Source organism: Triturus cristatus, chromosome 3_1 (genome assembly GCF_964204655.1).
Source record: "Triturus cristatus chromosome 3_1, aTriCri1.1, whole genome shotgun sequence".
In the NCBI taxonomy this organism is placed as follows: domain Eukaryota; kingdom Metazoa; phylum Chordata; class Amphibia; order Caudata; family Salamandridae; genus Triturus; species Triturus cristatus.
In genome coordinates this window covers 126,627,347-126,640,746 of record NC_140583.1, presented here as the reverse complement: position 1 = coordinate 126,640,746, position 13,400 = coordinate 126,627,347, and the positions used below count along the sequence as shown (strand labels likewise).

The 13,400-nt window shown below is 46.0% G+C and overlaps 1 protein-coding gene across 4 annotated transcripts in view; it reads left to right on the top strand.

The window, feature by feature from the left end:
• SHANK2 (SH3 and multiple ankyrin repeat domains 2) overlaps positions 1-13,400 on the top strand; it is a 2,937,835-nt gene that overhangs the window by 1,050,015 nt on the left and 1,874,420 nt on the right. For all 4 annotated transcript variants that reach the window (XM_085643560.1, XM_085643562.1, XM_085643561.1 and 1 more), the window contains 2 exons: positions 4,313-4,384; positions 9,669-9,777. In XM_085643560.1, the coding sequence (XP_085499686.1) occupies positions 4,313-4,384; positions 9,669-9,777 (181 nt within the window). The remainder of the gene's footprint in view (positions 1-4,312; positions 4,385-9,668; positions 9,778-13,400) is intronic.

Genomic DNA, 13,400 nt, shown 5'->3' with positions numbered 1-13,400 from the left:
GACAAAGAGACATTGCAGAGTAAAAAAGATTCTCAGAGCAATTATTAATGCCACAGAAGGTATAAAACTTAATGAGAATGTTCCCTTAAGAAGGATTACAGTTTATTAACTATTTTGCAAATAATTCTTCTGTGTGGACATTATATTTATTTTGTGTGCTGCCTGAACTACACATTCTACCTCCCACCCTTCAAGAGTAAACCTTTCTTTTCCACTTCGCTGTTCTCTGAAATAAAAAGCTGAAAGAAGAGTTATGTACGTGGCAATTGATTGAGTTTGCAGAAGCTTTTAGTTACTGAGGAAAGCTTTATAGCGTGCTACCATTATTGACAAACTGTCTGTGAGGCCTAGGAGTAGTCGTTTGGCAGTGGGGGTGACAGGCAAGAACAATTTAGCATTTTCTGTCCCTCTACTTCTCCATTGAAGGCACTAGTGTGGCAAGGTAAGCACTAGACTGTACTGAAGCAAGGTAAATGGGTCCACTGCCCCCAGTCAGTATTAGGCTATCCATTATAGTGCTAGAGTGGGCACCTTGCACGTCTGGGCGCCAGTGCTACTGCACCTGCAGCAGTAATGAAAGCTATGGCATTGCTCTCTCTTTTTTGTCTCCACCTCGCTCATATCTCATCCCTTCCTCCTATCACTTTATTCTTCCTATCGACTTCTACTCTCTCTCTTCCCCCTCTCTTCCACATCTCTAACTCATCATATCTACTTACTGACTTTCTAACCTTTTCTACTCTTCTCCTTGCTCCCCATTATCCTCCGCTCTCCTTTCCTCCTTCTTTCCCCCTACTTCTTATTTATCCTGTCTCCTCTCATTCCTATGTACATCCTACCCGTCTCTCTTCTATCTCCCTTTAATATCACAATCCTCTCACTTTTTTTAGGTCAAGCATTTGAGACCTCTTGTATATACTTTAGTATATACTTATTATATACTTATATGTGTATGTACTTTGTGGGCTCTGGAGATCAGCTTCCGCTTAGGGACTTTTTTTTCTGTTCGACTGCCTCTATTTAACTGTCTTGTTAGAAAACGACCATCAAAGGTCAATAAAATACCAGAATTGCTTTCTGCAGAGGGACTTTCTTGTTTTTATTTTTCTGGCAACTGCCTCTATTTGACTGTCTTGATGGAAAACGACCATCAGAGGTCAGTAAAATACCAGAATCACTTAAGCATTCTGTAGATTCCAGTCCATCGAAATGGTCTTCCACGAGTACCCATAGACAATAATATTTTTTACAAATCTTGTATTTTCAGTGATATGACCACCGAAGGCCCTGATTTTATATTAAAAACAGAGCTTTGGACTATACCAGTTCCTGCTGAAAGGCAGTATTTCTCTCCATGTGTTCCCATACCTGGTGTGTCGCGCAGTTTGGTGCTTACTTTCCCTCCATATTAAAGAACAGTTGATGTTTCAGCACCCAGGCTAATGTGCTGCATAGCTAAATACATATACGGTCCCAAAGGCGAGACCGATTGCATTGCAAATGCTTGTTTATCTTTTACAGCTACATCATGTCTGCCATTCTTTCACTTTCACTCTCCCTAGCTCCCTTCCCTACTCGTCTCTCTTCCAATTCCTGCCAGTCTGTGCCGTCTCCCTTTTTTGATCCCTATCTAATTTTGCTCATTATCTCATTTCTCTCTCGCCCATATCTCCTTCCTATCTTTCTCGGATATTATCCTATCTTTTTCATATCCCTATACTCTCTTCTCCATTTCATTGTTATTTTCTCCTCCCTTTTCTTCTTTCCCTTCGATTTCTACTTCATAGATTGACCTCTTATGTTCTGTGCTCTCCATTTCCCAGTGCTTAATTTGAGCTGGTGGTTGCCAGTTGGCCCAACTGCTCTAATTTTTGGGGACTGGGAGATCCAAAGAGCAAGGGAGAGAAAAGCACATAAACGGGAAAGAAGGAGAAAGAGAAAAATGTAAAAACTGTCACAAAGGAATTAATGAATTAATTAAAGATCTGTAAAGCACCTTGCCACTCCCAAAGGAGCATCCGGGCGCTGCACAGAACATGAAATGACTCAATCAAGCAAATGTGACCCAAAAGAGGATAAGAAACCAGAGAATTAGCGAGTAGCAGTGCGAATCAGGGGGTGCAGAAAGCCAAGTCTTCAACTGCTTTCTAAAAATTACTTCAGATCAATAAATGTTGAATGACTGAGAAGTTGGTTCCATGCCTCATTAACCAGAACTAAGAAAGCTTTACCTCCTCCAGTTTTGGGTCTGACAGAAGGGATCTTTAGAAGATTAGCATGGGAAGAGCTCAGGGTCCTTTTATTAGTATAGTGGGTGAATCTGGCCATTAGATATGTTAGCCCAGTAGATCTGTTGGCTCTGAACGTGAATAGGAGAATTTTGAAAAGGACCCTCTCATGCACTGGCAGACAGTGTAAAGCTTTCAGACCTGCTGAGGCCGATGATCGTCGAGGACATTTCAGTACAAGTCTGGCCGACATTTCAGTACAAGTCTGTCCGGTATTTCAGTACAAGTCTGGCCGACGCATGTTGTACCACCTGAAGTTTCTGGATAGTTTGTTTTGAGGATCCTGCATACAAACTATTGCAGTAATCTGATCTGGAAGTTATCAATGCGAAGGCAACTGTCTCTCTTGTAGCCAATCAGAGATCACAAAAAAATGTCAATGATTTTATTAGATTAAAACACATGCCTGCTACTACAAGAGCTTGTGGGCAGAAAGACAAGAAGGCATCAAATTTGGCTCTGAGGTTTCTTACAAAACTCGGAGGAAGAAAGAAGGAACCTGCAAGAGTGAGAAAAAGAGGCAGCCAGTGTCTGGCAGTGGATTAGGGAGGCATAAGGTTGATTCAGACTAACTCATCCTTCAATCAATCAGTCAGTCTTGTATGGGCCTGCTTAGTACCTCGGGGCGGGGGGGGGGTCTCCAGGCACTGGTGGGCTGTGGGAGCCTCGGTCGAAGAGCCAGGTCTTGAGCTGCTTCCTGAAGTCCTTCAGAGAAAGGGCAGTGCACATGTGGAGGGGAGAGATCATTCCAGGACTTGGTGGCGAGGTTGGAGATTTGTGAAATGTTAGGCGGTTGTTGACGCAGGGCTATTGCACGTACGCTTATGCGTATGTTTATGTTTGCGAGAGATTATGCAGAACGTTTCTAGGTTCAAATATGTCAGAGCAGTGTGATAACAGGACTAAAAAGAGGGATCTTTGACTCTTTCACCTTATAAGAGTGAGGTGAGTCACCATATTCTTGACCTATCAATCAGGAGGCTGAGCCTGTACTCTCCTTCCGCTTTCAGATTACTTTCTGCCAAGAAGCTGCTCAGTGCATATATTTTCTAAGCAGAAAAATGTGTTTTTGCTTTTTTCAGAACAATTTTTTCCAGTGTAATAACTATGCTATCCGTGTCCATACCGATTAGCTCTCCTCGGGCCTTTACATGTGGTATGAAAGTCAACTTGTACATGTATTTCACAGCAGTAGTGGCTGCTATCGACGAGGGGTGGTAAGGCGGCGGGGTGGGTGGTTGAAGGTGGGTGTTGGGTATGATACGGGGAACAAGGGAGGGGGGGATAATTTAAAAAAAAATAGCACTTACCTCTTCACCGCCGGCTGCCGCCTCTTCCTCCGTCCTTCTCTCGCCAGGAAGCACACAGCCTCCAAGAATCCCCTGACCAATCACAACGTGATTTGGCGCTCAGACAGGGGCTGGCAGGCTGTGCGTGTTCTCCACCCAGGCTGTAATACAGCCTGCTTGGAGAACATGCAGAGTGCACATGACGCTTTGGCCGGTTCGATAGGCCTGGCCAAAGCGTCATGCGCACTTTAGGTGCTACCACCATTCCCCACCCCACCCCCCCCTGACATTGGGAGCCCAGCCCCGCCCACCCGGCTTCAGATGCAAGCTCAATACAAAAAAACAAAGTGATAATAACGAACGTTAACTCGCTGCGTTATAAACATTAAGTAAAAAACATTTTCTAAGTGGAGCATTCGCCTGGCCTGTGCCTTTAAGAACGCTCGAGTAACCCCCATGTATTCTGTTGTAGTCCATTAATGTTTCTGAAAGAGGCCAGTCAGAACTCTCTAGCGTTTTGAAACTGTACATTTTAAAAATGCAGCATGATTTTAAACAGCATATTTAATGACGCAGAAGCTTGTTACGATAAAATAGGCATGAAATATTGACGCCCGAGCCCGAGCGTTGTGCCATGTGGCGCCGTCTCCAGGAAGCAGAGGACGCGGCTCTCGACAAAGCTACCGGCTGCTTCGGCTTCCTAGAAAACTAATGCCCTTTTCATTTGTTTTGCAGTTTCGGTACAAGAACAGGGTCTACAAACAGTCCAGTCTTGATGAAAAGCAGATGGCCAAAATCCATACTAAGGTGGGATCAATGTAATAGAAAAAAATGTGCAGAATTATGTATTGTTAAATGTTTCTTTCTTTTTCCCCAGTGGAATGAAATAATTAAAAACAAGGTTTCGCTTGGGCGTCAGTATCGTCATTCATTGTTTAAATACAAAAATAAACATACGGGCGTATTGAATCCAAGGATAGCATTCAAGGATCCACTTCAAAGTGTTCAGTATAGCCGGGAGGCCCACGATCAATTACCCACCAAAGTTTATTCTCAGTATGGATGATCCGGATTACCGCAAACGATGTAGCCGTGTAACACCCCCAAACGGCGGTGAACGGAAGCCATAAGGATTGAGCTACCTGCGGGTGCTCCTTCTTTAGAATGAATGGTAGCCAGAGACAAGGACATTTAGTGCCTTATTGTTTCCAATGAGTTCATTTGCTGAGATTGTTGTGTATTTAATTAAAACAAGCAGAACAGCCAGGTGAACTAAATGCCTATTGTTGAAGTATGTTAACTCAAAAAGCAAAAATGTTAAAGGGCCAAAAACCAGAAAAAATTCTTTTCATTAAATATCAGCCAATTATCGACCAAGGCTGATGTTGAATGCAGTCTGGTGGGTCCTGTTTAACCATAAAAGTTTGAAAACTCTTGCAAACACACCAGCCCACCTCCTGATGAAGCAAAACCGATTCTGCTAAGGAAAATCAAGTAATTGCAGGAGGCAGGCAAGACCCGACACACCCACTGAAGCAAAGTACAGGACATCAGCTGGGAGCAGTAGGGTGGTAAGTACTAGAAAGCATTAGAAAACAAAGGACAGGCAACCGACAGCGCCGCTCGCCTTTGGTTCTCCTCGGTGTCCCTGGCAAGACTGAGGAGAATGGGCCTTTTCCTCAGACCGCAAGCGCCACTAAAGCTGCCATAATCTCAGGCCACAACTCTGACCCTGGTCTTGACTCCTTCCTCCATGGCTACCCCTAGGTTCTAACCACCCAGTGCCTCAACAGTCCAGCGCAAGCAGGCGTACCCCAGCAAGATTCCCTCCTCCTGGGATCATGTGTTACCCCTTAGGAAATAGACTCAAGCATGCACAAGAGCTCCGTCCGCTTCCCTGGCCACTCATGGAACCAGTTCCTCGGTCCCCTCAGTAGCTAATTCTGAGCTAGCTCTATGTTTTATTCTGTGGCCATCCTTTGACCTTCGTTTGTGGCCTTGTTTCTCTGCTCATGGCTTCAAATTATGATTGCTCTCCTCAGGGATTCACAGGAACAGCAACTTCCTCCAGCATCCAGCAGGGGGCCTGGGCGGTTGCCTCTTGACACTGTGCCAAAGTGCCCCCTCGCTCAGCAATAGGATGCAGCATTTCTAATTGCACAAACATTATGACATGCCCAAAATTTGACAAGAGATACTATTACTATCCCATGGTCAGCCTTCCCTCAAGGTTGGCCCCATCATTCTATAAATTACCACATTATGCCGTATCAGTAAAAAGGTCAACATGATGCGAACAGTATGTCACCATTATCACCATTATGACAAACATGCCATTCCATCAGAGATGATCGACATCATTTCCTGGTGTTTGACAATATGCATGGGTCAATGTTATACAGCCAACATTATACCAGGGGGGGGCTTCCACGTGCTATGGATGATCAAAATATGGAAATAATGTTGTGCCATTACATGGCACACATTTATAGCTGAGGTGGGGACAACAATGATCACAAAAATCCACAAATAGAAACTAAACACGTCTGTTGTGGCTCTGGCCCATCTGAATATGCAGTTTGCTGCTGTCCGTCATAGCTTTGCATCTGGGTGATGGGGACGAGAGCAGGGGGTTTGCACCCACACAACCGCTGCTTCAGAAAGCACTGCATTGTGTGCTTAGTGTACTCTCTGCTCCAGACTTCTGCTCACTGGAGCCTGAGACCAGGAGTTGGAAGAGCAAGGACGGGATAGCAGCTTGTGGGCATTAAGGGCAGTGCAGAGACATTAGCTGCCTTCCACGCATGGATATCCGTCACTGTCGTCTCCATTTCTTTATGCAGCTCCTTCTGCTTTCTTCATTCTCTCATATTATGCAGTTGCTTAACGCTTTGTAGCGCTGAGCGCATTCCCGACCTGCCTCTTGGCGCAGATATCTTGGCTGTTATTAAAAACCAGTTTTTTGCCTTCTCTGGAGCATCCATGCGAAAAATAATGTTTCCAAGAAGCATGGTGCGTGGAAAAGCACCGGATGTTCTGTGTGTTTTGGCACAATGGGCTGTGACTGCAGGAGCATTGTTTGCAAGGCTTCCGGTTTCAGGCACACTTTGCCTCTGAATTAATATTTCATTCAGCGCACTTGAGGTATGCCTGAATAAACCTTAGGAATCAGAGGTCAATTTAAATGCCTTTTCTCCTATGTAAGGCTATGGTATTTATTTATTTTGTTATGTTGACTGCAAGATGGACCACTCCGTTCTTGCGTTGATGTTGCTTTCATGTAAATTCAAGAGAACTGAGGAATTAACACTGGAAAGAGACTTTCTTTTAAGTCCCTTTGTAAATCAACAACCTCATTTACAAGCATTTCGTTGAAAGGAGTTGCCTGTCCCTAATTTGAGCCGGTGGGGTCCACTGGCCCTCAGTTTTGGGGACCAGCACTGCAGACATTTACTGAGAGCAAGAGATGGAAAAACAGAAAACTCTCAAAGGGGAAAGAAAGAGGAAGAGAAAGATGGAAATCCCGTCTCAAAGGGATAAGGAGAAACCTGAGAGATAAGGGGGGCGGGTGTCTGGAAGTGGATTAAAGAGTCATGAGGTGGATTCCAGGGTGCGTAGCCCTGGTTTTCAACGCACAGTATTTAACAGCCGCGGCCAGGAGCTTTTGAGCACTGCCTTGGCCACCGGCACTAGTTTTACAAATTAAGCACTTGTTTGAGTTCCTCTTGGAGTACTCCTGAATTACTCCTGTATTCCAGGAGTATCTCACAGATAGCTCTTTGTGAATTGGGTTCCAAATATTAGCCTAATGCTTGTAATCTGTCTGGAGGGCTTTCCCAATAAAGGGTGAAATGGAGTTGGAGGGAAACTGCCTGACGCCGTGTATCCCGATGCATCACTTTTCTTATTTTGAAATATATGAGGCCTGTTCACAAAGGCACTTTGGAGTATGTAAAGTTCTGTCGTACTCTATTATGTACTCTTAAGTGTCTTGGCCCCAAAAAACCTTAAATCGGAATACAATGGGAATATTCAAGGACTGCTCATATACTTTCAGTACAAATGGAAAGGACTTATGCTCTGTTTGTACTGCTACTAATTGTAAGCTAATTCGGGGCGGATTCCTAATGGCACGCAAGAGTACATAAATGAGGACTCCTGCAGGACTGCCCCTGTGTGTTTGACACGCGTGTCTTCTAGACACAAGTCTTGCTCCACTTTGGAAAGGGTCAAACCTGCTTGTAGATTTTCCTGGATGTCGAGATCTAAGGATTGAGGTTCTGGTCCCGTTCACAAACCAGAGATGTTCAAATGCAGACCACCAGCTAATACGAATGTCCTTTGTGAAGCTACCTTTGTCCTAATGGGCTGTCTGTTCACAGGGGGGTGTAAAACAAACTGCCTCATAAATATTAATTAGGTAGGCCTCAGTTGGCGACCATCCATGGCCTGTGCAGGTAAGAGCGGTGGGGCGGTGGGCCCGGGTTGTGGGGGGGGATCCAAAAGACAACCAGGAGGGAAAATTAAATAATTAAATCATTTTCCCTCGTGATGGTCTGATGAATCCCCCCAAACCTGTCCCCACTGCCCCACCGTTCTTACCTGCACAGACCGCGGCTGTTTGCGACCCCCTGTGATTGGCAGCAGATGCAGGAATGGAGGCCTGCAAGGAACCGCAGACTTCAATCCGTACATTTACATTTTCAAATGTGAAACTTTTTTTTATCACAAACGGTGTCCTTTAAAGTGAAAGATACTGCTTTTAACATGCATTATAATGCTACAGTTTGAGACTAGTTCTTTATATTGTGGAATATCCAGAATTTGTATAGTAACTCCAGGCAACAAGGGGAGGATCCATCGATTGAGCCCCCCAGGATCCGAAGACCCTGTGACGTGAGAAACACCGCGGTAGCGCAAGTAAATAACAGTTGAGGACAGCCCCACCTTCATGCCAAGCCACCCCTAAGCCCACATTGAAAACCAATTTACCAACTTATTAAGCCATATTTGTGGCCCTCACTTCTGATTTTCTGAGTTCCCGACTACACACTGTGAACCTTTTACTCAATAGAACAGGCGAGTGGAAATTGCCACCATTTATTTCCTGCTTGTGACCCCTAGCCATGCCTCTCTCCCTGGACATGACTTCCTCCAGGCCTGTGAATGGAGCATCCTTCAGTGGTAACTGCACACGTGAGGAAGGAGGAAGCCCCCACTGGAGAGATGAAGTGTCATCCCTCATCAGGTATCCAAGGAGATGCCGGTCTTAACCTGCAGTGTAAATTGAGGCCAGACTCAACAGAGGTCCATGAGGACGTTGAAGAGGGCCCACAGCATCGGTCTTTAAGTGTGAGAACCTACAGCCGCAATTGAAAGGGAGTCATGGAAGAGGAGAATGGGTAGCATAAAACGATGGGTAAATTCGTATGTAGATGAAACCATAACCCACTTGCTATTACTGTCTAACAACATGGTCAGAATTACAGTTGCATAGGGCCCAACTTGCTGTAATGCTGCCTGGCCATTTGACCAGTCGTAAACGTCTGAACTATGTACATGCAGCCTTACAAGGTCCCATTTAAACGGGGTTATTCAGGTAGTAAGACCAGATGTGAGCGTGCTTTGGGCACGCGGGGTGAAGCCGGTCTGCCCTTCAGTGAGAGCTACATATAAAATTGTTAAGCTACTGCAATTAGGGCAAATGTATCACGCAGGCTCTGAGAAAAAGTCTTGCATGGCCACCTCCATGATCCAGCGAAGGTCAAGATACAGTCCCAGTTTAAGGTCTCCACAAATGTGCCCTTAGGGTCTGCCTGATTCAAGGGTTACCTGGGGAAATGACATGATTCTATATTCTTTCATAAACTTCAGGCTGACTGTCAGAGCTCTTTTGAATAATGTTTACATGTTTGGGATGTCCACCAGCTAAATTGGTAACTGGCTCATGAAATTTGAGAGAATTCCTTGATGATGCAGTCAGCGCTGGTCTAAAGTTTAATATCGAGTGTGCTGTTCTTTTCAGAGTTTGCATTTTCTTGCGACTGGTCGTCCATGACAGCTCTCAATCAAGGTGTCGCTTCTTTTACAGGGCAACCTGAGGAAGTTATTTGATTACATTCAACACCGGGCAGTGGATAAAGTCACCAAGATGCTGGATCGTGGCTTGGACCCAAACTATCATGACCCAGAAAATGGAGGTATGGCTTTGTGCAAACATTTACTTGGTTATCTTAGAAAGCACAAAGGGTGACTTTGGGGTCACTTCAGAGCGCTATATCGAATCATCAATATACAGTGGTTCAACAGGCACGCTCACAATTCTATTATAGCCAAACAGATCTCACAGAGAAAATCTCAGATGTCTAATGGGCCAGACTACCTGCGGTTGTGTACATGCATTTTTGTTCAGATTTGACCAGATTATGGGTTTTATCAAAATGATACCCCTTGGTTTGATGAAGGATGGAAACGTTGCTTGATACAAGCAAGCGCAAGCAATACGCTGATCAAATGTTTAATCAGTGGTGGCTGATAGGTAACGGTGGCGGGGGAGGGTAGAACAAATAAATAAAAAATACATACCTGCTGGTCATTGTAGTGACCTGAGGGCAGGGCACTAGGACCCTGCAAGACACTAGGTGGACACGAAGGGAACCGGACACCACATCCGGTCAGGGGATGTGGGAGGGCATTGCAGAGTAAGGGAGCGAGGTGGGCAGACGTGCGTGGGCACGGCGACAACAACATAGACTCCAATAAAGTATTCACTCATCCTTACCTGTCTCCTGTGAGTCTGTTACGAAGCGACACGACATCTGGCGACTGAAGGCGGGATCCGAAGGACAGAAGTGGATTAGAACGTCTGTTTCCTGGAGAAGAAGCGCGACGGAACCAGGAGCCCACTCTGGTCCGCTGGCCAACTCAGGAAACACTCGTGCGTGGTGGAGTGACGGGGAAAGAAGAGCGGAGCCAGGAGCCCACCCTGGTCCGAGCAGTGCAGCCAGAAAACAGCGCGACGCGGGAGCCCACCCCGACCGACACATCGGTAAGCGCGCTGTGCATAGTGAGGAAATAAAGAGGGAAGCGGCAAGCAAATAAGCTCCTGCACCCAAGAGCACTCCGATTAAACTAACGCTGAGAGAAGGAAGGCGCGCGTTAGTTTGAACAAACTATCGCGAGACTACGGCAGCCATTTTAGAGTCAGGCATCCCGGGCCAATCAGAAGCAAGAAACGAGCGGCGGCCATTTTTAAAAGTCAGGCGAAGGGAGAAAGAGAGAAAACACACCTCGCAAGACTACGGCGGCCATTTTAGAGTCAGGCAAGGGAGCCAATGAGAAGCCAGGCATAAGAGGCGGCCATTTTGAAGTCAGGCGGCCATTGAAATACATTGAAAAAAACAAGAAAAAGTGGAATAAAGGCGCAAATAAAGGAAATAAAGCACAAGGAACAAAGAAATAAGAAGAAAAATAAAGAAATAAAAGGGAAAGGAACAAAGAAAGAAATAAAAGGAATAAAGAAATAAATAAAAGAAAATGAATGACAACGAGGAGAAGCAGAGCACGCAAGCCATTTTCCGCAGGCCGTTACCATTTAGCCTATCGGAGCCACAAGCGGGCATTAGGTGGGAAAGATGGGTCAGGAAATTCGAGCGCTACATGAGTGCCACAGACGTCCCGGATAGCAAGCAACTGCACCTACTACTGAATCTCGCAGGGGATGAAATAGAAGATCTCTTATTAACATTCCCTACTGACCAGACTGCGGACTACAAGGGAGTGATGCAATGTCTCACACAAAAGTTCAACCCCCAACGAAATGTCGATTTTGAAAGATATACATTCAACACGGCATGCCAGCAGGGAGAAGAGAGCTTGGACGACTTTGCAACGAGACTAAGGAAGCTGGTCGCATATTGCGAGTTTGACAAGTTCGACAATGAGCAAGCAATAAGACTGCGCATCATCGAAGGGTGTAAATCGGTGGAGTTCCGAGCACGAGTTCTGAAAGAACCGACGACGTTGGAGAAGATATTGACGATGGCTCGCACAGAAGCACGGGCCACGGAGCAAGCGAAGCAGATGGAGATGGGGAAAGAGAAGAAAGCGGAGCTAGCACATCGCGTCACTGGGAACTTCAAGAAGAAAGAATTCCAGGCGCCGGTCCTACAAAAGAGAGGCGAACAAACGTGCTATCGATGTGGCCTAGAGTTCCCGCATGTAGGCGCCTGCCCAGCAATGGGTCAGAAGTGCAGGAAGTGCAACAGGGACAATCACTTCTCAAGCACGTGCATGACCAGACAATTCAGAAGTGAAAGAGGCAGAACGATGAGGCCACGGATGACAAGCAACAGATACGCACGACACATGGACACGGCAAATCGCAGCTCCTCCGACGAGTCAGAAGAGACGGCAGCATCTGTGAGGGAAGCGAGACTATATCTGATGTCAGACGCCCCAAGAGAGGACAGAGAGACAGAACATGTGCATCTCGTAGAAAAAGAACAAATAAAGAAAACGGCCACTGTGGACATCGGCGTAGGAAACCACAAAGCAAAGTTTGTGCTTGACAGTGGAGCAACCTGCAACATCATGTGCATGTCAGAATATCAAAAAATGATAGTGAAACCACGGCTATCACCATCAACTGTGGACGTGTTCACGTGGGGTTCCAAACGGCCGGTAGAAAACATGGGAAAATTTACAGAGACTCTGACATACAAAGGCAAATCATACCAAGATGAAATACATGTGCTTAAGGGTGACATCCCAGCACCATGCCTGCTCAGCAACGTGACGGCCCAGGTGATGGGGCTACTGGCAATGACATACCACATGTCAGAAACGGAAAACATCTTACTAGAATACCCAGCCATATTGAAGGGTCTTGGCAAACTAAAAGGAAAACAGATAACATTACACATAAATGAAGCGATCAAGCCAGTGGCCCAGCATCACAGACGAGTACCAATTCACCTACAACCACAAGTTGAGGAGGAAATAACAAGCCTACTGGCACAGGATATAATTGAACCTGCTGAAGGACCGACGCCCTGGGTGTCCCCGATTGTGGCAGTCCCAAAGAAGAACACCTCAAAGATCCGCATCTGTGTGGACATGAGGATCCCGAATACCGCAATCGCAAGAGAACGTCACCCGGGGCCACACCTAAATGACATGATCAGCTGCCTCACTGGGGCTTGCCGGTTCTCAAAGCTGGACCTGTGCAAAGGGTACCATCAGTTAGAACTGGACCACCAGTCCAGGTACATCACAACATTTTCCACACACATGGGTCTGTTCAGATACAAGCGACTGAGTTTTGGAATATCGTCAGCAGCGGAGATATTCCAGGAGACAATAAGGCAAGTGATAAGACCGGTACGGAACAGCCTGAACTACAGCGATGACATTTTGGTATTTGGAAAAACAGACAAAGAACATGATGCAGCTTTGCGTCAAGTGTGCACACAACTGGAGCGAGCGGGCCTCACGCTAAATGGAGAGAAGTGCGAGTTGGGAAGAGGGGAACTAGTGTTCTTCGGGCACATCTTCTCCAAACGAGGGATGAGGCCAGACCCAAGCAAAGTTGAAACACTGAAAAATGCAAACCACCCGACAGATGTTGCAGAAGTACGGTCGTTTCTAGGTCTCGCCAGCTATTGTGCGCGGTACATACAGGACTTCGCCACGGTGAGCACACCACTAAGAGAACTGACAAAACAAGGACAGAAGTTCATCTGGTCTCAGGAATGCGACAGGGCATTTGAAGAAATAAGAGAAGCGGTGGTGACTGTGGAACACCTGGCCTACTTTGACCCAC